The sequence below is a fragment of the Tinamus guttatus genome, unplaced genomic scaffold, assembly GCF_059628265.1.
Source record: "Tinamus guttatus ecotype Peru unplaced genomic scaffold, ASM5962826v1 Tinamus_guttatus_pri_ptg000026l, whole genome shotgun sequence".
NCBI lineage: Eukaryota > Metazoa > Chordata > Aves > Tinamiformes > Tinamidae > Tinamus > Tinamus guttatus.
Window position 1 is genome coordinate 2,550,213 of NW_028288560.1, and position 22,228 is coordinate 2,572,440.

The following is a 22,228-nucleotide window of genomic DNA, read 5'->3' on the forward strand; positions in this document are numbered from 1 at the left end:
ACAGCCTTCCTTAATTCTGTAAAATGGATGCAAAATCCTGCACATTGAAGTTAACCTGTTCCTGCTGGCAGCAGAGCTGCTGTTGCTGTGCAGGAGGGATGGGTTTGAACACGCGTGGCACCGAGGCATGTGCTGGAGAGCCTGAAGCTCAGAACGGGCCGTTCTCCGTTGCAGAGGTGCTGGCCTGGGCTTGCCTGCGCAGCGCTGGGTGCGCGCGGAGGGTCGGCGCCTGCCGCGGATCCCGGGGGCAGCGCGCGGCTGCTTGGCTCTAGCAGGAGGTAGGTCTCAACACTGGGGTGCCTGTCGGGGACCTGGTGCTTCACAGCGCTTGGGCCCCACACATTGCTCTGGGTTTTGGGGTGGGTGGGCCAGACCCCAAGAAAAGAGGGACTTTGGAGAGGACAAGAGCATGGCTGGAGCAGACCTTGCTCCACAGATGCCATAATTACCCAGATAAGCTTAGGAGGGAGGAGAGGATCACATTTTTTGCTTCTCCCAGCATGGGTTAAAGAGATGCAAAAGGATAAATCAGGAGACGTTTCAGCACTTGCCTCCTGCTTTTAAAGAAATTACTATATGTTGCAAGTGCCTTTGCATATTTCATAGTGCTTAAAAAAGCCGGTGTACCTAATCTGGAGGTTGGCTTGTTCAGAGAAGCACAAAACACATTAAGCCATAAAAAAAAATCCCTCATTTGGTGCCAAACTATTGCATTTTCTAGGGCCTGAGATGCAAACAACACTGTAGGATTCTCCCATGCTTTCTCCTAGCCTGTCTGCAATCATTACACATCAAAAGGGTTCAGCTTTACTCCCTCCAGCTCCCAGTGGTTGGTGGTAACAAAAATATCAGTGCAGGGTCTTGAAAAGTTTTGTTGTGTTGTTGCCACGTGACTCAGACGTAGCAAAGACATCTGTGCAAGGGCTCGTCTTTTGAAGGGGGAGCGGAGCTCATTCAGCCAGTCTGCAAAAATGTAGTCAGAGTGAAAAGGAGAGGGATAAGCAAGGAAATGCCCAGAGCTTGGAGGAGTGTTGGTCCTGGAGCAGGCAGCATCCCTCTGTCAACATGGAAATGTGGTTCATTGGGTTCGTGCTTGCCCAAATGCTGCCCCGTGAAAAGTCTCTGAGAGCAAAGGTGGGCTTGGGTATCACAGGCTTTATCTTCTGTGGCTCTTACTATTACAAAATTTAGGGAATTTATTATCTTTGAAAAAAGCTACTTCTGTGTGCAGTTTGTCTGAAGGTGGTCCTCAGGTTCAGAAGGTATGGGGGTTATCTGCTAGGCATATGTATGCACATACACGCACAAATGCTTAGTGCAGTCACATAAACCTTCTTCCCTTAGGAAACCACACAAAAAATGGGCATCTCCACGTGCTTGACTCAGTGTTCAGCTTTGGATGGCTGTTCCCACTTCCACTCCCACTCTTCGCTTGGATATTCGGTGGTGTTTTGACTTCTGGAGGTCAGACAGAGGTAAATAACCAGCAGGATTAATGAGAAAGGATACTTATTTTTTTCCAAAGCTCTCACCCTGTCCCAGCTCGGGCCCTGGCCACGCTGGCCTCTCTCCTGCTGACGAACACCTTAGGCAAGGCTAAGCATCTCGTCCCTATCCACAGAGACCCCGGCTGCCGGCCGCGCGGAGCAGGGAGCAGAGGGCCAGGCGCGAGGGCAGCTGCGAGCGGCTCCGCGGGGCAGTGCCAGCTGGCACAGCGCGTGGCAGCGCGTGGCAGCGCGCCGGCCCGTGCGTCCTCACTGCAACCTGCCAACGGGCAAGGCCGGAGGCTGGTGCAGGAGCAAGCGGCCAGCAGCGCCGGATGCTGGGGGAGGAATGAGTACGATTCAGGCACCTGAAGGCATCTCCCTGTAGGAGAATTACCTTCCCTATAAAGCAGCAGGCTTTGCGCTTAAGTGTTCTCAAGCTTAAATCAGTTCCCTTGGTGACATCCTGGTAAGTGGATTTCCCAATTAAGCACGTCCCGATTAAGTGGGATGTACTGTAATTACAGAGTGCTCAAGCACTAGGAGCAAATCGGATCCGTTTTCTGCGGAGGGGCTGGATCGAAGCTCTTCCCCCTTCCCCAGCGCGCCGGCTGGAGGGATTTCGGGAAGTGTGTCCCGGAGTGCGCTCCTTGTGAGGCTGTGTCCCAGCCAGCCCGGATCCGCTGCGTGAGGCTTTGCTCCCAGATGCCGTTTGCTTTCTCTGCCAGAGAAAACACCGTTGGCTGCGACAGGTTTGCGGAGGCTCTGCAGAGAAACGATGGCTCTTCTGGCCCAGCTGCAAGGCTCGTCCTGTGCAGGTAGCAGCTCTCACACGGTGCTGCCATCCCCAAGGCAGATGTTACATTCCCTTCAGAGCCAAAAATTCCCTTTGCACAGTGAGAGAGAGGCTTTTGCTGGCCGAGACACTGCTGTGGTGCTGGAGGGAGGCGGTAATGTGGGTGCAGGGTGAAGGGAGGTGAATGCTGCCCTTAGCTTGCCCCGCAGCAGCCGCCGAGGGCCTTGGCCATGGCCCACTTGCACTGCCCGGGGTTGCCAGCCGCTCGGATGCCCCTGGCATGGCCCTGCCCGCCGCACAGGCCAAGCCTGGCGCCGCTCCGCACGCTCCCCTGGCCTGGGATGCTCCCGCTGGGTCCGCAGCAGTACTGCGGGTTCGCAGTGCCACCCACTGGCAGAGGCTCCCCAGAAACGCTGCTCAGCAGCTCCTCCCTGGCACTGCAGATGCTCCACGGGGGAAATACGGGTGTAATTCACAGCGCAGGTGCTGCAGGTCTGGTCCGGGCCATGTGGAAGGCGGCTGGCATCCTCTGCAGTGAATCGCAGCGTATGTGGAACCCCAGCTGCTCCCCAGCCCAGCAGCCTGCCTCCAGCCCGGCAAGGCAGGCGGCAGCAGCAGCATCATCCTCAGTAAGATGGCCTGGGAGAGGCCTGTGCTCTGTGGGGTGCTGATCGTGCACCGTGGTGCACGGCAGAGGCCTGTGTCTCTGTTCTCCTTTGCAGGAGAGATTAAAAGCCAGGGCTGCCACTAGACCCTGTGCGGGTGGGTGGTGGGGAGTTGTGCCCATGGCTTGTTCTGTGAGCTCCCAGGAACAAGAACTCAGGGACTTCCTGCGAGAGAAGTTGCTTTGAAGCCACTACATCTCAGTGCGGTCAACCTCACCTCCATGAATTTGCCTTGTCCCTTTCTGAACCCATTTAGACATGCTTGCCTCCGTCCCTTGTTTCACTGCTGATGCAATTCCAGCCAGCAAGTGGGATGCAGCCAGCTCTGGGGTTGGCACATGCAGCAGCACGAGCCAGTGCATGGGCAAGGCCACCAGGCTCCCACACAGGCAAGGCAGCTACAGTCCGCTCTCCGTCCTGACGCTGCAGCCCGGTCACCGTGTGGACGTGTCCAAGGTACATACAGACCATAGGAACTTCCTCAAACGCCAGATTTTTAAATAAAGACATCTCTTAATAGGCAGCAAGTGCTTGTTTAAAACAAAGCGTGACAAATGGCATGTTGGGGGCGTTGAGTCCCAGAGCTCTGTCTTCTGAAGAGTAAGGAAATGCACCGGGGGGAGCCTGGCTCAGCCTCCCAGATGACAGTAATTAAAGGCTTTTGCACTCGGGCGTTGGGAGCTGCTCCTCTTGCAATTTGGCCTTGATTGAAGAGGAAGAGAACGATTAGAGTGAAGGAGAGCGTTGTTGGCTCCTGATTCCCGCCTCCGCGGGGGTGCCTGGGAGGCAGCTTTCCCGGAGGCAGGGACGCTGCCCGGGGGAGCTGAGGCTGCCGCGGTGACTCGGGGCTGCCCTGCGCACACGGCATCGCCCGGCCTGTGCAGCCGCCACGGGCCGCCTCGGTGCGGGTGAGGGGTTTATCCCCCTGGCTGCTGCTCTCTGCCGGTGCTGCCGCCCCCTCGAATCTGCTGGTACAAACCTTCCTAAAATGCAATTCCGATTTTAATTGTAATGTTGGGAGCTGGTTCAGGCCAAGTATTGCATCATTAGTATTTTACACACCTATTTTGCATGGATGTTTTGACGGGTAACCAAAACCCTCTGCCAATACAAGTGTTTCTTTTAGGGTAACTGAAGGAGTTACAGGAGTATCCCCCATTTATCTCCTGAAATATTTGCTCCTCCTAAGACCTCTAGGCATGAACAAAGTTCCCCCTCCAAGGTTCCAGCCAGGGTCCTTCTTGGAGTGATTCAGTGTAAACTGCTTTCCTGACTAGTCAGGCCTGGGCTGCCCTGAGGACTGACCACCAGCCCCGACGTCCCTCCAGCCGCAGGATGGCAGTAGGGAACGGTTACCCCGTTTCCCCTCTTTCTCTTAGATCCCTTAGCAACATCTAAATTTAAGCGACTGTAGAGATAGGCGCGCAGCCACTTGCTGTTCAGCTCCAAGCAGCGTTAGCAGAGCAACCACCAGCCTGCACGCAAGGAAGCTGCTGGCCCCATCTGCAAACTGGCACCTTGGTTTGGGTGCAGCTCCAAAACCGTGGAATTTGGTGGCCGTGTTTCCTCCGGGTGTAAGTGGAAGCGGGCCTGGTGCCTGGATTTGGTGTGTGTTAGTGTTAGGGTGAGATAACCGGTGCACTGAATCTAGGGCAGCAACTGTGTTTGATGGAGATGAGTATTTGCAAAATGGCCATTGCAGCCATTCTTGGCAGCTTTGCAGACATGGGCAGAGGACAAATGCAAGGAAGGTGGTGCTGGCCAAAAGCAGCAATAGGAGTGCATGTGCCTGAAGCTAGATGGTCCTCAGCAAGGCTAGTGTCCCCTTCCAAAGATGGAAGAGAGCAAGGGATGCACCTCATCCTCCAAAGCACGGACAAAGGGTCAGTGAAGCTGAACTCGCTCTGCCCGCCGGTGCATTTGGGGTTTGTGCTGGCCCTGTCCTGCCTCATCAAGGGGCCAGAGGCATCTTCCAACTCTCCTAGGAGTGTCACAGTGGCCTCACACGTGTCCTGTGCTGCTTCTGGTTGCCCTAAATCATCCTCATTTAAACCACCCATTTCTTTTGGTCATTGGTATAGCTAATTCTGTGCAATAAAACTCTCACAAATTCCTCCTTCTTTTTTTTTTTTTTTTTCCCGGCTCAGCATGGGCCGAGTCTCCCTGGAAATCCCCGTAGCCGCTCGCAAGCTCAGGGCGCGCTGGGCTCCGGGGTTCCCTGCGGCGCAGGCTGCGGAAGAGCCCCCGGGGCACGAGGTGTCCCTTAACCCCGCTGGCGCCAGGAGGCACCGCCGGCTCCCTCCCGCTTGTCTCCCGCAATTATGAGCCAGTGCGGCTGGACAGAGCACGACAGGGGTTAGGAAAAGGCCTGGAACCCCTGGGATGCCGTTGCCATGGAAATTGCTCAGTGGCTGGAGTAGCGAGAACAAGAGTGACTCCTAAAGTCATAATGTGTCATGTTGGCTAAGGTGGAATTGGAGGGGTTTGTCTGGGGGAAAGCCTTATGTTGTGAATAATATGGCTCCATATGCCACCTCTCCCAGCAAACATCTCCACCAGCAGCCTGGGAAACAACCTAATTTGTTCTGACCGGGCGTCTCTCCCGGGAGTCGCGACTCGGCTTCTGCGCATCAGCTGAGCTGCACAGCTCCGAGATCCCAGGATGAAAGGCACCGGCTCGATGCAATATTCATTCACCGGCTCTTCCCTCGCTCATTCATTTGTTCCTCCATTCACCCTGTTCATTCACATTTCCTCCGCGCTGTAGCGAGTGGCGTTTAGCCCCTGCCGCTCTGCTGAGCCTCCCTCCCCGCGCTGCCTGCCAGCCGCGGGAGCTGCCTAGGCCGCGATTTGGGCATCTCACGATGGCCACGTCCTTCTCAGACCTTCACAAAATAGATCCAGGTCCATGGTCCCAGCTGGGCAAGCACATTGGGCACGTTCATCCAGTTCCCCTTTTTCCCAGAGCTCCTGGGCTCTCCTCCCGTCACGACTTGTTCGCTGCCCTTAGTCACCGCTTGCAGACGGACGCGGGCGCTGAGCAGGGCCTGGGCAGGAGCCATGGTTGGGTGCTGCGGGCTCAGCCTCTGCTGGCAGGGCAGGACAGGCACCCTTGGGCCAGAGTCGGCAAACAGCAAATGGAGCAGCTGGCCCGAGGCAAGCAGACAGAGCAGCTCTGTCCACCATCAGGCGGACATTTATCCCAAAGAAAATAAAACGTCTGGAGAGGGAATGGGTAGAAATCCAGAGAAGATTAAAAAGAGAAAACTAGCTTTCCTGCCTGTGATCTCACTCGTGGAAAATGATGCTCTTCTCCCGCAGCCCAAGAGCAGCTTTTGCAGTATATGCTGGTGAGCTGCACTCCGGGTCTCTCCAAACAGCTAAGTGCATTTCTGAACCAAAGGGAGCAAACAGAAAACATCCGTTCCTTATATAATGGGGAAAGCTTTTCCTTTTGTTCCATGCTTTTTACCAAGTACCACTGCTGTTACTGTTCCTCGCTCAGCTATTACCTCCGAGTGGCTGCTTCCACCGGCGTGAGCGGCTCCGTTGCCTGCTCTGAGCAATTTCAGGCTCTGCTGATTCCCGCCGCCCTCCTTCGCTGTGGAAGGATGCGCTGGGCTCCGTGGCCAAGGTAACTTGAGGTGACTTGTGCTAATGAGCTATCCATCATCCTAATTAGGAGTGAGTGGCCAATGCCCGGGTGTATTCTGGGACAGAAAGATCGGCAGAGGCTAAAATAGTCATTTTTTGAGTGTGAAAGGTGGTGGCATTAAAAGCCGAGATTTGTTGGGTTTTTTTTTTCTTTGTTTTTGTTTCATGCAGCAGAGATTGAGCTTAAATTTGCTTCTAGGACTAGAGCATCTCTACTGCCCAGATCCCATCCAAATTCCACAGAAATAGCAAAGAGGTTTTGTGAAGGGCTGCTCCTAAGTACTTTTCTTGTTGGCCCAGAACCCATAACTAACAGGGTTGACTTGCCAGGATAGTATATAGATATAGATACATAACGCATTGCAAACCAGCAGTGTTCTGGTATTTCCCCATTATTAAACCTGGCCCTCCATACCTGCAGAAATTTCTAGTGTCCAGACTGCATCTGAGCCAGTGACATCCTGCTGGACATCCCAGTGGCCAGAACTGCTTTGGGGCTTGATAAGAAGCCCGTACCCTATGTCAGATAAGTGTTTTGTAAAATTTTCTTGTGTGAAATACAGCTTTGTGCTTGCTCTGCTATTCAAACCTGGCCCGTCTCCATAGCACGTCCCTTTCTTCATTTCCCCTCTTGTTATCTGTCGTTGCTGATGTTTCCATTGCCTTGAAACAGACCAAAACGTGGGCTCTGATTCTCATTTCCATAAGAAGGAAAGTCTCCCTCCATGAGGCTGCATGCCTAGATGTGCCTCTGTGAGCTCTTTTGGCTTTACTGAGGGTTGACTTTTGAGTCAAGTCTTAAAAACCAAAGTCCTGTCAGGTCTACCATAGTGGCGCGTATCTCCAAGGACTTCTCTTCAGCGCATCCCTTTCCTTGTAGCCTTTGGGCTCTTGCCCTGACTGTGCCGCTTCCTTCCCTTGCTCCCGAGCCGCTCGCAGGGCTCAGCAGACACATTCGGGTGACTTCCCAGTCCCTGGGGCTATCGTGGCAATGACCCTGGCCCTGGAACAGGCACGTACAGGGACTGCTGAGCCTGTGCCACGTCTCATGAGGAAATGCCCCATTTGAAAGGAGGTGACATTAACTCCCGCTCCTCTGTGTCCCCCCATTTTCCTGAGCCCTCTTTGCCATCCCCTGACCTATAGCGCAGCTTCTCTGAAACCGAATATGTCAGCCTTCCCTGCACGGGGGGTATTTTTAGGTCCTGAAAACAATGTTTATTATAGCAAAGCTGCCAAAAGTGTAACCACTGCCACGCTGAAATATCCTCTGCCTCCTACGTTCGTAACGTGGGAGTCTTTTATATCCTCTTTACTGCTGCTGAACCATGCATTTGTCTTGGCAGCAAGTGTGTATAGGCTGGGGTCTATTTCAGTGTCATGCAAAGGAGTTTTTAGATTAAAATATATGTGCCAGTTTACTGGAAGGCTTGAAATTAACTGCATGATGATGCAGCATGAAGATAAAGAACTAGCAATTTTATTCAGTTACAATTTTATCCATATGGGCTGAAGGTTAGAACATCCGCCAGAGTCCCCATGTGCCAAATTAACTCTCGAGTTTGGGACAGTTGGTTCAAGACACGAGAAAGAGATCTTAAATATTTTTGGAAAAGGGCAGGCTCGTTGTATGGCAGGTAGTGATGGGTTATGATGACCAGGCCCCTCCAAACTGAATCCCTCTAGGATGCTCCTGCAGGACCTCCTGGAGCCCCTAGCTTGAACCGTGGTGAGGAAGGTGTCCTCAGATGACCACGGATTTCATTCTGGCAGTGGCAGGGGAAGAGTTAATGAAGAATATATACATATATATATATAGAGAGAGAGAAAGAGAGATTTAGTGGATGGATTTTTTTCCTTCAAAGCTGAGCTCTTGGCATAATAGCAGCCCTGCTTCGAATCACACCTCCGAGTGTGATCCCATTCCTGCTAAGCTGTTTTATCCGCGGCCGAGCAGACTCGCTGTCACAAACCTAGTCCCCCATCTGCTCCCAGTGCCGCCGTGCCGCAGGGACACGTGACGGCCCGCGGCTCCCATTCCCTGCAGAGGGATCCATGGAATAACGCGTGTAGCTGAGGCCAGGCCGCATGGGCCCACAGCAGCCCTCTCCATCCTGCTCTGGAGGTTGCCGCGTGCTGGCTCGGGTGCTCGGTTAATGGAAACGCTGCTGTTGCGTGTGAGGGCTCGGGGGTGGTGTCCAGCCAGCCCATTCAAGGAAGATTTAGCTTTTATTTCCTCAGCCATTACTTCTGGCAGCGCCTGTCAGGCTGACAACAGCTGGGTATCCCTCCCAGGCTCTGAAATAAGTGAAATAAGCTCGTTCATCCCTTCTCGCTGTTTGTTGTACAAAAATAAATAAAAGGGAGAAAATAAATAAAAAGGGAAAACTGCCGAGGAAGTACGTGCTAACCGTGTCGAGCCGCCGGAAGCGGGGCCGGCGTCTCCGTAGGTGGCCGCCTTCCCATTGAGTCACGGCTGAGTCAACACCACGCGTTGGGTGGAAGGGGCCGCGGTGCTGCGGGAAGGTGCCGTTGTGGGAGAGGAAACACAAGCTCCTGCCGTAAGCACGGGGGCTGCTGGGGCTGCTGTCTCTTGGCATGTGACAGTCCTGTCATTTTCTTGTTGTTGCTCAGTTTTGACGTGCAGTTGAGTCTAGGAGGGAAAGAGTGCGGGGTGACATCTGTGTCTGAGCAGAAAGGTGTAAAGTGAGTTACCTGATGGCCTGGAAGAGAGGGCAGCAGAGCAGTGCGAGAGGCAGCCCGAGAGCTAAGCTAGAAGGTGGGTGCTGGCGCATGGAGATTTGTGAGGCCAAACACTCCGCCGTGGCTGTGGGACCAGGACAGTGGCACTGACAAACAGCCCTGCCTTCCAGGAGAAATTAAATAGGAGAAATCCTTGTGGGAATGGCATCTGGAAGCAGCACAGATAATTACATAGCCATCCTGGAGAGTTGCTGGAGCCACGTCCTGTGCCTGAGGGAAGCAGCTGTGTGTCTGCAGCTGGACGTAGATGCTGGGAACACACCAGCACTGTGATAGGTAACGTGGAAAGGAAGATGAGGGAGAAGGGAGAGTGGAGATTGCTTCATTATTACTGCATCCCACTGGCTGCCATACAGAGACCGAGACCTGGGGAACCTGGTTCCTGGGCTGGTGTCTCTTACCTTGAGCCACCCTGTAGCTCAGCCCAAATCTCAGCGGTCTGGAGCAGCCACCGAGTCCTGGCGGCCATTCCTTAATAAAAATAAGACCTCATCAACAAGCAAACTCACGGGTGCTCACAAAGGCATTTGAAACAACGGGCTCCTCCTTTTAAGATGTGTCTTAAGATGTCTGCTTGAGACCCTGCAGAAATTCCCAGAGGGACACAGCTCTGTGCTTGTAGAGAGAAGAGATTGGGGTAGGAAGGGGCTTCTAAAAGTTGTCTGGTCCAACCCCCTGCTCGAGCAGGGTGACCCCCTGGCCAGGGCCATGTCCAGTCGGTTTTGAACAAATCAAGTCTCACCAAAGCCATAGACCCATAGCAATAAGACATAGAAGGTATTCTAGTGCTGGAGTGGAAATACTGCATTTTTACTACAGTGCTGCTGATGTTTCTACCAGATAACTCCTATCTGCCACCCTTTAAAGTACATGCACCAAGTAAGGATGTTAAAAAAAAAACATTTCAGAAGAGCCAGGTTGCTAAAGTATGTTCTGCAGAAGTGATGCAGTGCTGCACTGATCTCCAGCTGCACTGGGATGCCTTTGCGAAGTCACCTAGCAAGGTACAGAATCCACCTGTCCGTAACCTACAGGACCTTGGCCATAGCCACTGCTGCGTCTTTCCCTACTGCTGATGGCTTTGAGCTTTTCAGAAGAAAAGGAAGTTGTGAGTGCTTAAAATAAAGGCAATAGCCTGGAGAAGAACATGTCTGGAGAGTGTTTGGACTGGATTGGATCAGAGGATCAGGAATAACCTGGCAATATCCACCCCTTCTGTGGCTCTTTCAAGATGTACCACAAAATGCCCAGCTCTGGTCTTCTTGTCACTGTATCTTGCTAGAGGGGGCAGATCTCAGCCCCTCAACCCCCTTCTCCCAGGTAGGCTGCCACCAAGAAGATCTTGGTTAATCTGTGGATACTTCTCCATGGATTTACCGGCAGGCGGGATGGGCTGGAGTGGCTGAGCCTTGAGGTCCAGCAGGCTTCCTTCCCCTCCATCCGGCGGGTTTGGAAACAATCTCTTGGTGCACATTACTAGCCAAAAACAGAGCAATCATCTGTCCTCCCAAATTCCTCTCAAATTCTTCTGTTGTAGCATGACTGGCAAAAAAAAGCCCAGCAGTTGAAAGACTGAAATAGCACCTACCATTGCTTAGGCCCCACTGATTTGTCCTGTGGTTTTTCTGTATCCTTTAATCTCCGGTAAATAATCCTCCACTTCCTTGTGGTCTCTCTAATTCCATGCTCTGCGATGGTGCTTCCTGTAAACAGCAGGTCTGGCGGACCTGCAGCACAGCGGCCTCCGCGTAATTGCAGCTCTCCCGTCTGCGCCGGGGGCATATGACAGGGCTGTTTGTCAGGCTGGATGTGACTATGTCAGAGGGCTAAATAATGAAAACAAAGAGGCTAATTCTCCTCTCCTGGCAGCCCGGAGAAGTCAGGGCTGGCTCCGATGAGGCCGGTGAAGTAATCCCCGTATGGAAGTAACATGAGCGAGAGGGTCGGGCCCTGTCACCCTTCCTGTCACCTCCTGTGACTGGCCTCCTGGCACCAGTGACCGCACGTGGACCGGGGCGCTGAGCACGGTCACACTGACTGATGGGGAGCCAGGTCTCGCGGGCAGGTGCGTCTGCGCCCGCGCTTGCTCTCTGGGCAGAAACCATGGCCAGAGCTTGCTCAGCACTTAGTTGCCACATGTGCTCTGGCTAAAAGCTTGAGCAGGGTCCTAAAGTGAAGGACAGAGGTTAGGTTTTGTGCAGATGGTGCCTTCCTCGATGTTCAGGGGGCCTCCAGATCTTCTGGGGGTGCTCTGACTAGAAGGAGATTGAGAAGGGCTTTTCACAAGGTATCTGCATCTGTTTTGTGACTTCAGTTGTCATAAGATTTGAGGTATTAGATAGCCATCCCCAAGCCTGGGAGAATTTGTTTTGTGCAGGTGAGTTCATGGTTGTTAGAAGATCTGCCCCGCGTTTTTCAGATATTGCTCTGGACCTGAGCACCTTAACGTGGGGACTTAGGTACCTGCAGCAAAGGAATATGTGTCCCAGGTCCTTCTCTAGCCTTCTGCCACTGGGGCATCCTAATTCTCAAGCTCTTTTTTTTTAGGTCTTAGAGATGTGAGTGTTTAAGCTGGATAGAATTATTTCATAGATGTTTTTCAGGAGGGACTGAACAGTCTAAATTATTTTTTAAAGGTACACATTTCAAAGCAAAGCGTATTTTCGCTTCTGAAGCCTCCGAACCAAGCCCATGCTAATAACTCCGGATGCTTCCTGAGGAACATGCCTCAGGCACGTGCAGATGCACAGAGGTTGTGTGTTCTCAAAAGAAAAGGCAGTGCCCAGCTGCAAGGCTACATGTAGAGCGTACTGAGGTGGTTCTGGGGGTGGATGGATGTAATCCTGCAAGCTTTGCCAGTGTTTGAAACTTGGAACATGGATGTTTAGGTATCTACAGCAAGATACTTAACCATAAAAGGGATGTTATAATCAGGCTGTTAACATGTGAAATGAGTGCCTCCTTCCCCAGTGTAGCTGCTTCCAGAAATCTTCAGTTTAGATCTCCTTGCTATTTAGAGTTCTTTCATGACCTCACCATCACAAAGCTGTGACAGCTAAAGGAAACCTGTTCCATCTTTCAGCACTATCTAAATTATCGGTGCCCTGGCTTGTTTCATACTAGGATTGAGTGTGTGTGTGGCTGTACTGGCTCTCTAAAATCCTTTTTGAGCTGGAGCATAAGCAGACACCGAGCTTGGAGTGGCAGGGCAGGGTTGGAAATGCTGGTAGGAGAAGGACAGCCGCAGTTTGTGTCACTTAATGCAAGTGCCACTGAGGTCTGTCATCTTGTTTGGAATTGGGAAGGCCCTAGGCAATGTGTAATAGATCCGAGTGTTCAATGTTCAGAACCTGGTTGGATCTCCTGATGAATTGTGATGATTGTGTGTATCTCCTTGATGTTCCATGATGAATTGTGTGCAATGATGTGCTAGGACACGGACAGCCTGCATCCTGCTTCCCTCGTCCTAGCACATAGCGAAGGAAGCAGGGATGGCTGACAGGAGAACGTTGTAATGCTGGGGTCCTGGCTGCCCGCACAGCTCCAACATGATAAAATGTTGGCAGGAGTAACCTGGTGGAGATCAGATAGAGGGGGAGCTAATTTGCTTGATACTCAGAGGAACGGGAGTTGCCGGCTTCGCCGCTATCTTGCCCTGGTACCGCGTCGTCACAGGGTTGTGCTGTGAGCTGAAGCACAGACTTACACAACATCAGGCCCTTAGATGAGTCCCTGGAAAGCATCACAGGCACCGGAGAGGTTATTCTGCTCTGTTTGGAGCTCTGCCTGCTCTCGTGCATCAGCCCTTCAGCCCAAAATCTTCCTCACATTAGGTTAACAGTTAACAGCACCTCCACCTCTCCATTGCCCATGGCCATGAAGTTACCCTTGAGAGGGGCAGAAAAGTTTTGCCCAGGCATCAAGTAGGAGCCGTTGATACTTAAAGCCAATATTCCTTGTCTGGAGCTGGTTCGTCTTGGCTCCGCTCGCTGCTGAGTTTGCTGGTGGAGAAAACTACCACATTGAATCAAACCAGTATTAAAGGAGACTTAAAAGTTAATAGCTAGTGGTCAAGAAGAGCTGCCAGGACTCTTGCTTTTTCAGTAACTGGTAAAAGTGCTTTTTAAGACAACTAATTTGATGTCTGCAAAAGACTGAGGAAAATTGGAATTGAGACACTTGTATTTTGACAGACTCTGTGGAAAACTTCTGTTCAGACTGGTAGGAATGAAACCAATAAATTTCTGTAGAAACTTTCTGTATTCGGCCTTCAGGATAATAGATAGGCTGTTCTGACTGTGGATAAATAAACTCTGTTTTTATAAGTGTTTAAAGACCTTTAGGATGACGAAGTGGAACATACTTTAAGCCTCCAAAGATGGGAAGTGGCTTTTGAGTCAAATGCCCTCACATGCTAGGGCTCATATTTTAGACTGAGATCACTCTTCCTTGAGTTGTTGACAGGTTTAGGCTTTTTTTTTTTTTTAAGGGAAAAAAGGGAAATTGTCCCAGGCTGAAAATAGAAGTGAAACATTCCCCAACTGGCAAACCAATTCCTAAAAAAACCCAGAACACTTCCCAGGGAAGGTAAAAGCGCTGGGCAGCTGCAGCCCAGGATGCTCCCACAGCTCCAGAGCAGCCTGCGATGGGCCAGGGAAGTGGCTTTGGGCAGGTTGTGTGAGTCCTGCCTTGGAATACGTGGGACACACTGGAGAAACGGCCCCGGTGTCGGTGTCTCCGGTTGGAATGTAACCGTGGTGGCCACGTGGCAGAGGCTGAGGGAAGAGTCCCCGGTGTGCTCCAAGGGCTGGACACCGGCTGTCCTAGGGAGATCTGTCCCTTTGGCTGCTCCGGCAGAAAGAGAAGGAAGATTTGGTGACAGCCGGTAACACACAGCAGTGACAGATAACAGGGAATAATGGGATTTTTCAGATGAGGGGCAAAGTCTTACAAGACAGTCAGAGATGGGGACACCAAAATGAATCCAGACTGTGAATAAGGTCCTGTTACTTAGAACTTAGGGTGATTAATTGGGAGGTAACTTAGAGATGGGGCTGATCCTCTTGTGCTGACGATGTTTTAATCACGATTCGATAACGTTTTTTTCCCTCTAAAGCACATGTTCCAATTCACATGGACATGAATTGAGGTCTGCGCTGCCCAGGAGATGACCGTGGTCCACCTGGCCTTCAAAGTTCGAGAAGGCGTCAGGACAAGCGAGGGTGACCTTCCTTCTCGGGCTCCACGGCGGGAGCGTCTGACCTACCTTCCAAGAGCACCCGGGGCGGGAAGCGGCAGCTTCCCCGGCTTGGTGCCGCAGGAACTGCCTTGACCCGCAGCTCCCACTCCAGCACCAGCTCCTGGGGCCCGGCTGCTCGGCTGGAGAGGCTTTGGGGTTTTTTTTTTAGCAGGGGAAAAATATCTTCCTGCAAGTAACAGGCTCACGCTTGGCCTGGATCCAGGAAACGTGAGGCTCCTGCCGCCAGAGACGTCGCAGTTGCTGCAGCAACCGCAGCGAGGACGGTCCCCAGCATCCTCGCTCCGAACACCGACACGGAGGCGGGAGCAGGGAGCGATGCCGGTGACGCTCCGGTGCCGGCGCTGCAGCCGGAGCCGTCGGAGCGGGGCCGCGTGCGGCGGGAGCAGCCGGCGTGGCGGGAGGCCACGCTCGGATGTTCGGATCGGGCTCTCCCTGCCTCCACCCCGGTAAAGACGCACCCTTTCTGCCCACATGGTGCTCCTAAATATTTAATGGCAGGAGAGGTATTTTAAGAAATGCTTCAGTGCTTCCATCCTAACGGAAAGTTTTAGACAAGGAAGAGCTTTGGCAAATGCTTTGCCTGTAATTTTTCCAGATCCTTCAGCTACTGAAGGGATGGAGATAGGATGCAGCAGAGTGGGGAGAGATCAGAGGAAAGGTGTTTTTAAAGGTGTTTTGGCCGCCCCAAGGGCATAAGGACTCGCAGGGTGTGCAGTGAATCCTGTCACCCACTTTCTGCTGGCCTGATTCCTTACACCAGAATACCTGAAAGCCACTTCACGTTTGCAGCCAGCAAAGGAGGTGCTGAAGGATCCGCTGGCCCCAGACCTTGGCGACAGCTTGGCCAGGCTCTGTGCCCTCCCACCGCTCCGGTTGCGCTCTGATGCTGAGTGCTGAAGGTGGAACAGAGCTGTAAGAGCACCCACCTGCCAGAGATATCCTAAGGATTTACTGGAATTCATGAAGTGGGTTGGAAAGCCTGGAGAAAATAAATGTGCATTTTAATCACAGCCAAATCATAAATCAGGTCATCCTTAATATAAGCAACTGCTTAAAGCGAGCCTGATGTGAGAGCAGAGAGCTGGGCTCCTTCTCCTTGGTTTGGGCACTCCTGTGTCCTTGCGTGCCACTGCTTTGGGGCCTGAGTTCAGCTCTGTTACTGCTTCGGGATCAAACCTGTGCCTGGGTACTGCACAGGCAGGTGCCCCATAAAGCTGGGGTTAAAGAAGAGTTAAAATACAGTGTTTCTTAGTGGGAGTTCTGAACCCCTCCACAAATCTGTCCCTTTCCCATATAGTCACAGAGCAATTAAGTTTTCATTTTAATTACGTGCCATTACGTGCTGTCCCTTCCCAACGCTGACTTTGAAAAAGAACAGTGCTACTGGGCTGTTCAATAATTTATGTCCCCAGTATGGGGCGAGAGCATTGGTGGCATTTCCTGGGCCGGGAGGGGAGGGTTTCAACCAAGTGCTTCTCTCCTGCTGAGCCATCTGGCACTCGTGCCACCCCTGCTCTGCCATTTCCAGACAGCAGAGGGTCCAGGCTCTGTCTAGGCATCTCATAGGACAAATAAGGCCCAGACCTGGGAGCAGCGGGGCCAGATGCCCGCACTGGGGCAGGTCCCATGGGTTTCTTTGGTTTCTTTGCCTGCCCGTGGCTCTGCCTCAGCTCCCTGTGCTACTGACAGAGCCTAAACCCCGCTGGGCCTTCGGTGGCACAAGCTGAACCATGTCCTGCTCCTGCAGGAGATGCTCTAGCCATAAGGGCCCATCTGAAATCCGTCCCCTGCTGCGAGCCCCGCGAGCGCAGGCTGCTCCTGCTGCCTCTCCCTCACCTGTGCTAAGGAAGGAGGTTTTCAGAGACACCAGCCAGGGGGGACGTTAAGCCAAAAAAGCCTTGCTGTTACTAGAAACTCTCTCAGGGAGCAGTGGCCTTTGCCTCCTGCCCTCCTTGCCACTGCCAGCCGCTTGTCCGCGGCCTTGTGCCGGTGCTGCTGTCCGCGTGGCCACGGGGCGAGGGAGGAAAAGGGGTTTCCAGCAGGATCCGCGTCCTGCCGGGCTGGCTGTGACCATCCGTCAGTCCCCAAGGGCCGTCTCGCCCCGCTGGTGACAGCAGCTTTGAGGGGGCTCCCAATGGGACACGGCCCCTTGGAGGCAGCCGGGTCTCTCGCCTCCCACGGCAGCGGCGTGAGGACCGGGACCGCGCGGGGAGGCTGCCCCGGCCGCGGCGTCTCCTGGCCCTAGGGGATGGGAAACGGGGCTGCGGGGCAGCACGGCGCTGGGGGCGCTCAGGAGATGGGTTAACCCGCTCGGCATTCCTGCCATCCGCGATCCGAACGCTGCGCGGCCCCACGGCGCCTCTGTCGTGAGGGAAGGGAGCTCCTGCGCTCGGACGTGGCCGCTGCAGCATTGTGTCCTTGCCTCAGCTGAGGGCTCCTCAAGTGATTTAAGTCTTCGCCTGCCCCTGGTGACAAATAGCCGTCAGGGTTGAGAGAAATGCCTCCTTTTCTTTCTTTTTCTTCTGCTTGATTTGTAACCAGAGGAAAAAGAAAGAGGTGTTTTCATGCAGAGCCAAGTTATTAACATACTGTTAGGGTAGCAGCCTCAGCAGTATTTCCGCAAGTAAACGGTTAGAATTTATCCAAATTTTTGGAGGCATCTATGGAAAAAAAAGCGCATTGTTTTTCCCTCGTGTAGGACAAGCTCTTTGCATCAGCTGCCTCTGGGGTGAGAGGGGATTTGAGAGGAGGCCGGAGGAGCCCGTGCGTGTGCTGAGGAGCAGGGCCGGGGTTTGGGGACTGCCCGCGTGTTCGGGGCCAGCGCAGGGCCGGGCTCTGCCCAGGCTCCCTGCGCCGCTTTTGCCCGCACAGAAAGTTGTGCCGCTTCCGAGCACCTGAATTAAACTGGAGCGACCGCCGCCTGGCCTGGTTATTGTGCTACAGCTACGTTGCTTCTGAGACAAAGAGCCCCAGGGCCTCGGATGGCCACGTTAGCTTTTGTTTTGCAGGTGGAGATGCCACGTTAAAGCGGGCTGCACCCCCTGGTCCCATCACAGATTAAAAATGGCAATATCCGAGTTATTGCAGGGAGTTATACAAGGAATCCCATCCCCACGCGGCCGCTGTGGGGACTCCCAGCACGTCCACCCCCCTGCAGTGGCTGCAGGCAGGGGCAGAGCAGCTCCAGGCCGCGATGCCGACGCTCACACATTTTAAATATCTCGGTTGGCCCCGGTTATTGCAGTTCTTACCAGTGTGGCATCTCCACCCACAGCAAGAGCCGGTGCCACCGAGCGCAGGGACGCCGGGCCCTGCCTCACCGCGCTGAAATCCCTAATGAATGAGACGGGTCCATGGATAATCCATTAAAAATATATATATATAATGGGGACACCGAGGAACGGGATGCAACACTGGCCCAAGTTTATGCATCAAGTGATAAACCGTAATTAACCACAGAGCCAAAGGGCCCTCCGCAGAGCAGCAGACGGGGCCTCGTGCCCGATGCCCTGGTGGGGGGGGCGCTCGGTTTTGGGGCCGTTTCGCGCTTTCCCTCGCCGCCCGGAACCTTCCTCCCGCGCCGCCGGTTGCCGCGCCGGACCGCGGCGCGCTTCCGGTCCCGGCCCCCCCCCCGCCGCCACAGCAGTTATCCCAGCAGGCCCCGCGGCGCGGCCTTCTCTTCCGGCGGCGGCGGCGGCGGTGGGTGTCGCGCGGCGCCATCCGGAGCCATCGGGGCCGCTGGGACCGGGCGGCGGCTCCGGGGCCGGGACGGGGCGCGGGGGGGACGGGGAGGATCCCGGGACGGGGGTGCCGGGGGGTCGGTGAGGCCGCGGCCCGGGCTGGGCCGCCCCGCTCGGGCCCGGCGCTTCCATCCCGTCCGGTGCCGACGCTGCCGTTGCCTCCCCGCAGGCGGTGCCATGGCCAAGTCCAAGAACCACACGACGCACAACCAGTGTGAGTGCCGGCGCGGGGGGTTCGCGCGGGGATCGGGTTCCGCCTCGGGCGGCCCGGGCCGGCTCACGCGGTTCTGCTGTTCCCCTCCCAGCCCGCAAGTGGCACCGCAACGGCATCAAGAAGCCGAGGTCGCAGCGCTACGAGTCCCTCAAGGGGGTGAGTGATCCCGGCGGGGCCCGGGCCGCGCTCCGGGGGCTGCGGGCGCCAACCGCGGCCCAACCCGCGCGGAAGCGGCGCCCGGTGCCGCTCCAGCCAGGCCGGTTCCCTCTGCTGCTGCCTCTGGCGCAGCAGCCGCGTGGGAGCCGGGCTGGATCCTGCTTCCCTGCGTGCCCGGCTCGAGGGAAGCTCCCCGAGCGGCCATCGGGAACTGGTATCTCTGGATAAGACACGTAGGAACGTCGGTGTTCTGACATTGGTAGTTTTTTCTTGAGAAGAGCTCAGGCAGTGGCAGTTGTCCGTGTTGGAGGGCCGCGTGTAGCTGTGCTCGACTGACACCCTCAGCTTGGGATATTTCAGATCCAGAGTGAATCTTGTAAAGGAAGCCGCGATGTGGTGACAAGGCAGTTTGTCTCATTAACAGCTGTATTCAGCTTGTTAGCTGCTTTCTATTTTATTTTTGAAAGTTTTGACAAACAGCTGTTTTAAAGGATGGCTTAGGTTAGCTAATATTCTGTTGATGCCTTAAATATGAAATTTTTCTGTCTTCTGGAAGAGTTTGAACATACTGATCATGTCTGTGTTCTTTACATAGGCCTTTTCTGCTTATTTTTCTCTCTATAGGTTGATCCCAAGTTTCTGAGGAACATGAGGTTTGCAAAGAAACACAACAAAAAGGGGCTGAAGAAGATGCAGGCCAACAACGCCAAGAACGCCGCTCTGCAAAAAAAGGACTGATGTGGATGAAGACAAAGCCATTTGTCTGTCGGCGCGTGTGTCATGGTGCTTTTGTATGAATAAAATGGGGCACAAGAGAGCTCAAGAGCAAGTGTCATCACCCTCCGAGCGTGGAGGAGACTTCTCGGACTTCTTGAGCGGGCTCTTTCTAAAGTGTTGGTCGTTTTGTCGCCAGCTGTGCGCAGTGAGCGGGCAGCGCCTGCGCGCTCCTCCCGTGTCCCCAGCTGTGCGCGCAGTGAGCAGGCAGGACCGTCCCGCGCGCTCCTCCCGTGTCCCCAGCTGTGCGCAGTGAGCGGGCAGCACCGTCCCGCGCGCTCCTCCCGTGTCCCCAGCTGTGCGCAGTGAGCGGGCAGCGCCCGCGCGCTCCTCCCGTGTCCCCAGCTGTGCGCGGTGAGCGGGCAGCGCCGTCCCGCGCGCTCCTCCCGTGTCCCCAGCTGTGTGCAGTGAGCGGGCAGCACTGTCCCGCGCGCTCCTCCCGTGTCCCCAGCTGTGCGCGGTGAGCGGGCAGCGCCGTCCCGCGCACTCCTCCCGTGTCCCCAGCTGTGCGCGTAGTGAGCGGGCAGTGCCCGCGCGCTCCTCCCGTGTCCCCAGCTGTGCGCGGTGAGCGGGCAGCGCCGTCCCGCGCGCTCCTCCCGTGTCCCCAGCTGTGCGCGGTGAGCGGGCAGCGCCGTCCCGCGCGCTCGTCCCGTGTCCCCAGCTGTGCGCGGTGAGCGGGCAGCGCCCGCGCGCTCCTCCCGTGTCCCCAGCTGTGCGCAGTGAGCGGGCAGCGCCCGCGCGCTCCTCCTGTGTCCCCAGCTGTGTGCGTAGTGAGCGGGCAGTGCCCGCGCGCTCCTCCCGTGTCAGGCTGGCCGGGCTGCTGGAGGGGCTGGGGTTGCCGCGCGGAGCCGCTGCCGCCCGCTCCGTGCTGTCTGCCTGCAGCCCTGACGCCCAGCTCAGCTCCATGGCCGCTCTCGGACTGGAGCGAGCAGGTGAGGCCGTCGCCAAGTTGCCTCTATTAAGAGGCTTTAAAATTGAGCAGGAAGTTCCCCGCACGTCTCCTCGGGCGCAGCGCATCAGTCGTAGAGCCGTTCTCAGGTGCAGTGCAGGTGAAATTCTCCTGGGTGTTGCCAGCTGTGTCCACAGTTCTCACCTCTCACAATTTTTGCCATAGTCCTTAGCGCTCTTATGGCAAAATCAGACTTCCTGGTGCTGTTTCTTACCCAGCTGCTGCTTTGCTGTCCAGGTACAGTAGCTACAGCTGTAGAAATCTGGAGAAAATGCAGAAGGCTGTTGGCTGTGCAGGCAGAACTAACTCCTGAGGCTTGAGGTAGCAGTAGCTGCAGTGCTCGAGGTAAAGTGCCTGGTACTAGTGCCAAGGGATGTGTGTTGAGCTCTTGAAGTGTTAAGAGAGCTGCTGGAGAATGTGTGATTTGGGTCTTTGCATTGTGTAAAATACCTAATAATGCCCAGATCACTGCACCTTAGGAGATCTTTCATTTGATTAACAAACCAGAGAGCCTTTAGCAGCGCGGGGCGTCGCGGCGGGCCCTGCTGCTGTGGGAGCCCCGCGGGTGCCCGGCTGCCTCCGGCCTTGCAGTGTCAGCGCGTGGCCGCCGGACGGTGCCAGCCCGAGCTCCGGGGCTGTCTCCTGCGGCAGCGGGACCTGCCGCCGCTGCGGCTCCTCGCGGCCATGGAAGGGCTTCTGACGGAGCTCAGAGATCGTCAAAACAGTGTTTTGCCTTTTGGAACAAGGTAAGTATTTCCAATTCATTATTGGCTGAGCTGATTCCCAAGTCTTTTTTTTTTTCCTTCTTTTTTTAAGTTTCCAAACATGTTTTAGGCTTTTGACTGATTAAAAAAAGTCATCCTAAAAAAGCATCATCCGGCAAATACCAAGCCCAGCTTTTAAGAGATTTTTTCTAGATTAAGCCCCGAAGTTGAGGGCTCTTACAGCCAGTCCCTGTGCCTTTACAACCCCACTACTTCCAGCACATGCAGTGTGTAAACATGCTGGAAAAAACCCCATGTCCCTGGTGACCTCTGGTCTTCTACCTCCCAAATACCAAAGGTGACAGCTCCTGGTGGCAGCGCAGCAGCGCTCCCTGCGTGCGGCTTCTCAGCGTGAGCAACGGCCCGACGGCGGCAGCGCCCGGCCGTGCGTGGGGTGGGCTTTCTCGCAAGGGGCAGCTCCCTTGGGGCTGCCTTTGGAAGCAGCCGCTCCATCCCGCGCCCTTCCCGCTGCCCTTCGGGGCCGGCTTCCCAAATAAGGGCTTGCCGCCTTTCTGACCGAAATAGCGTCTGCGTGACAAAATGCAGCGCAGAGGAACGTAACCCTAATCCCGGCATCATTGTGTAGCAAGCGGCAGGAATTCGCGCGCTTCCACGGCAGCCCGGTGTCGGGTTTGCTGTTGTCTGCTCCCCGCCTCTGTTACGCAAAGCGCCGTCATCTCAGTACTTAAAAGCAGGAATGTTAAGTCCTTGCTATCCCACAGCAAACAAATGTGTTTAAGAGACTCCTTCTGCTCAGACACTCCTGTACATCAGGTTATATATTTTTGTCCTTGCTAGACATAAATTTTCCCCTTTGCAGTGAAGAAGACTCAGTATTAATTTCTGGTGGGGGCTCCTTTCTTTCCTTTGGTAAAGAAAAGAAGGGCAAGGGTGTCTAAACCAGTGCTAAAGCGGCTCATTTTGCACAAGTGAGTGGTTATATTGAGCGGTGAGAGCACAGAAATGTTCAGGAGAAATCAGAGCTTTGAAATGCAGGTAGAGTTTTTAC

At 54.6% G+C, this 22,228-nt stretch overlaps 2 protein-coding genes across 2 annotated transcripts in view; both read left to right on the forward strand.

Moving 5' to 3' along the window:
- LOC148596214 (E3 ubiquitin-protein ligase PHF7-like) overlaps positions 1 to 22,228 on the forward strand; it is a gene marked incomplete at its 5' end in the record, with an annotated part of 499,504 nt that overhangs the window by 343,894 nt on the left and 133,382 nt on the right. The gene's annotated exons all lie outside the window — the stretch shown is intronic.
- Positions 18,521 to 19,473, forward strand: RPL29 (ribosomal protein L29). Its single transcript, XM_088526581.1, has 3 exons — positions 18,521 to 18,576; positions 18,668 to 18,732; positions 19,357 to 19,473. The coding sequence occupies exons 1-3, from the start codon at positions 18,540 to 18,542 to the stop codon at positions 19,468 to 19,470; spliced, it is 216 nt and encodes a 71-aa protein (XP_088382707.1). The 5' UTR covers positions 18,521 to 18,539; the 3' UTR covers positions 19,471 to 19,473.

Coding starts and splice junctions, on each gene's coding strand:
- RPL29 (XM_088526581.1), top strand. CDS start 18,540: ATGGCCAAGTCCAAGAACCACACGACGCACAACCAGT. Junction 18,577..18,667: donor CCACACGACGCACAACCAGT/GTGAGTGCCGGC, acceptor TTCCCCTCCCAG/CCCGCAAGTGGCACCGCAAC. Junction 18,733..19,356: donor GCTACGAGTCCCTCAAGGGG/GTGAGTGATCCC, acceptor TTCTCTCTATAG/GTTGATCCCAAGTTTCTGAG.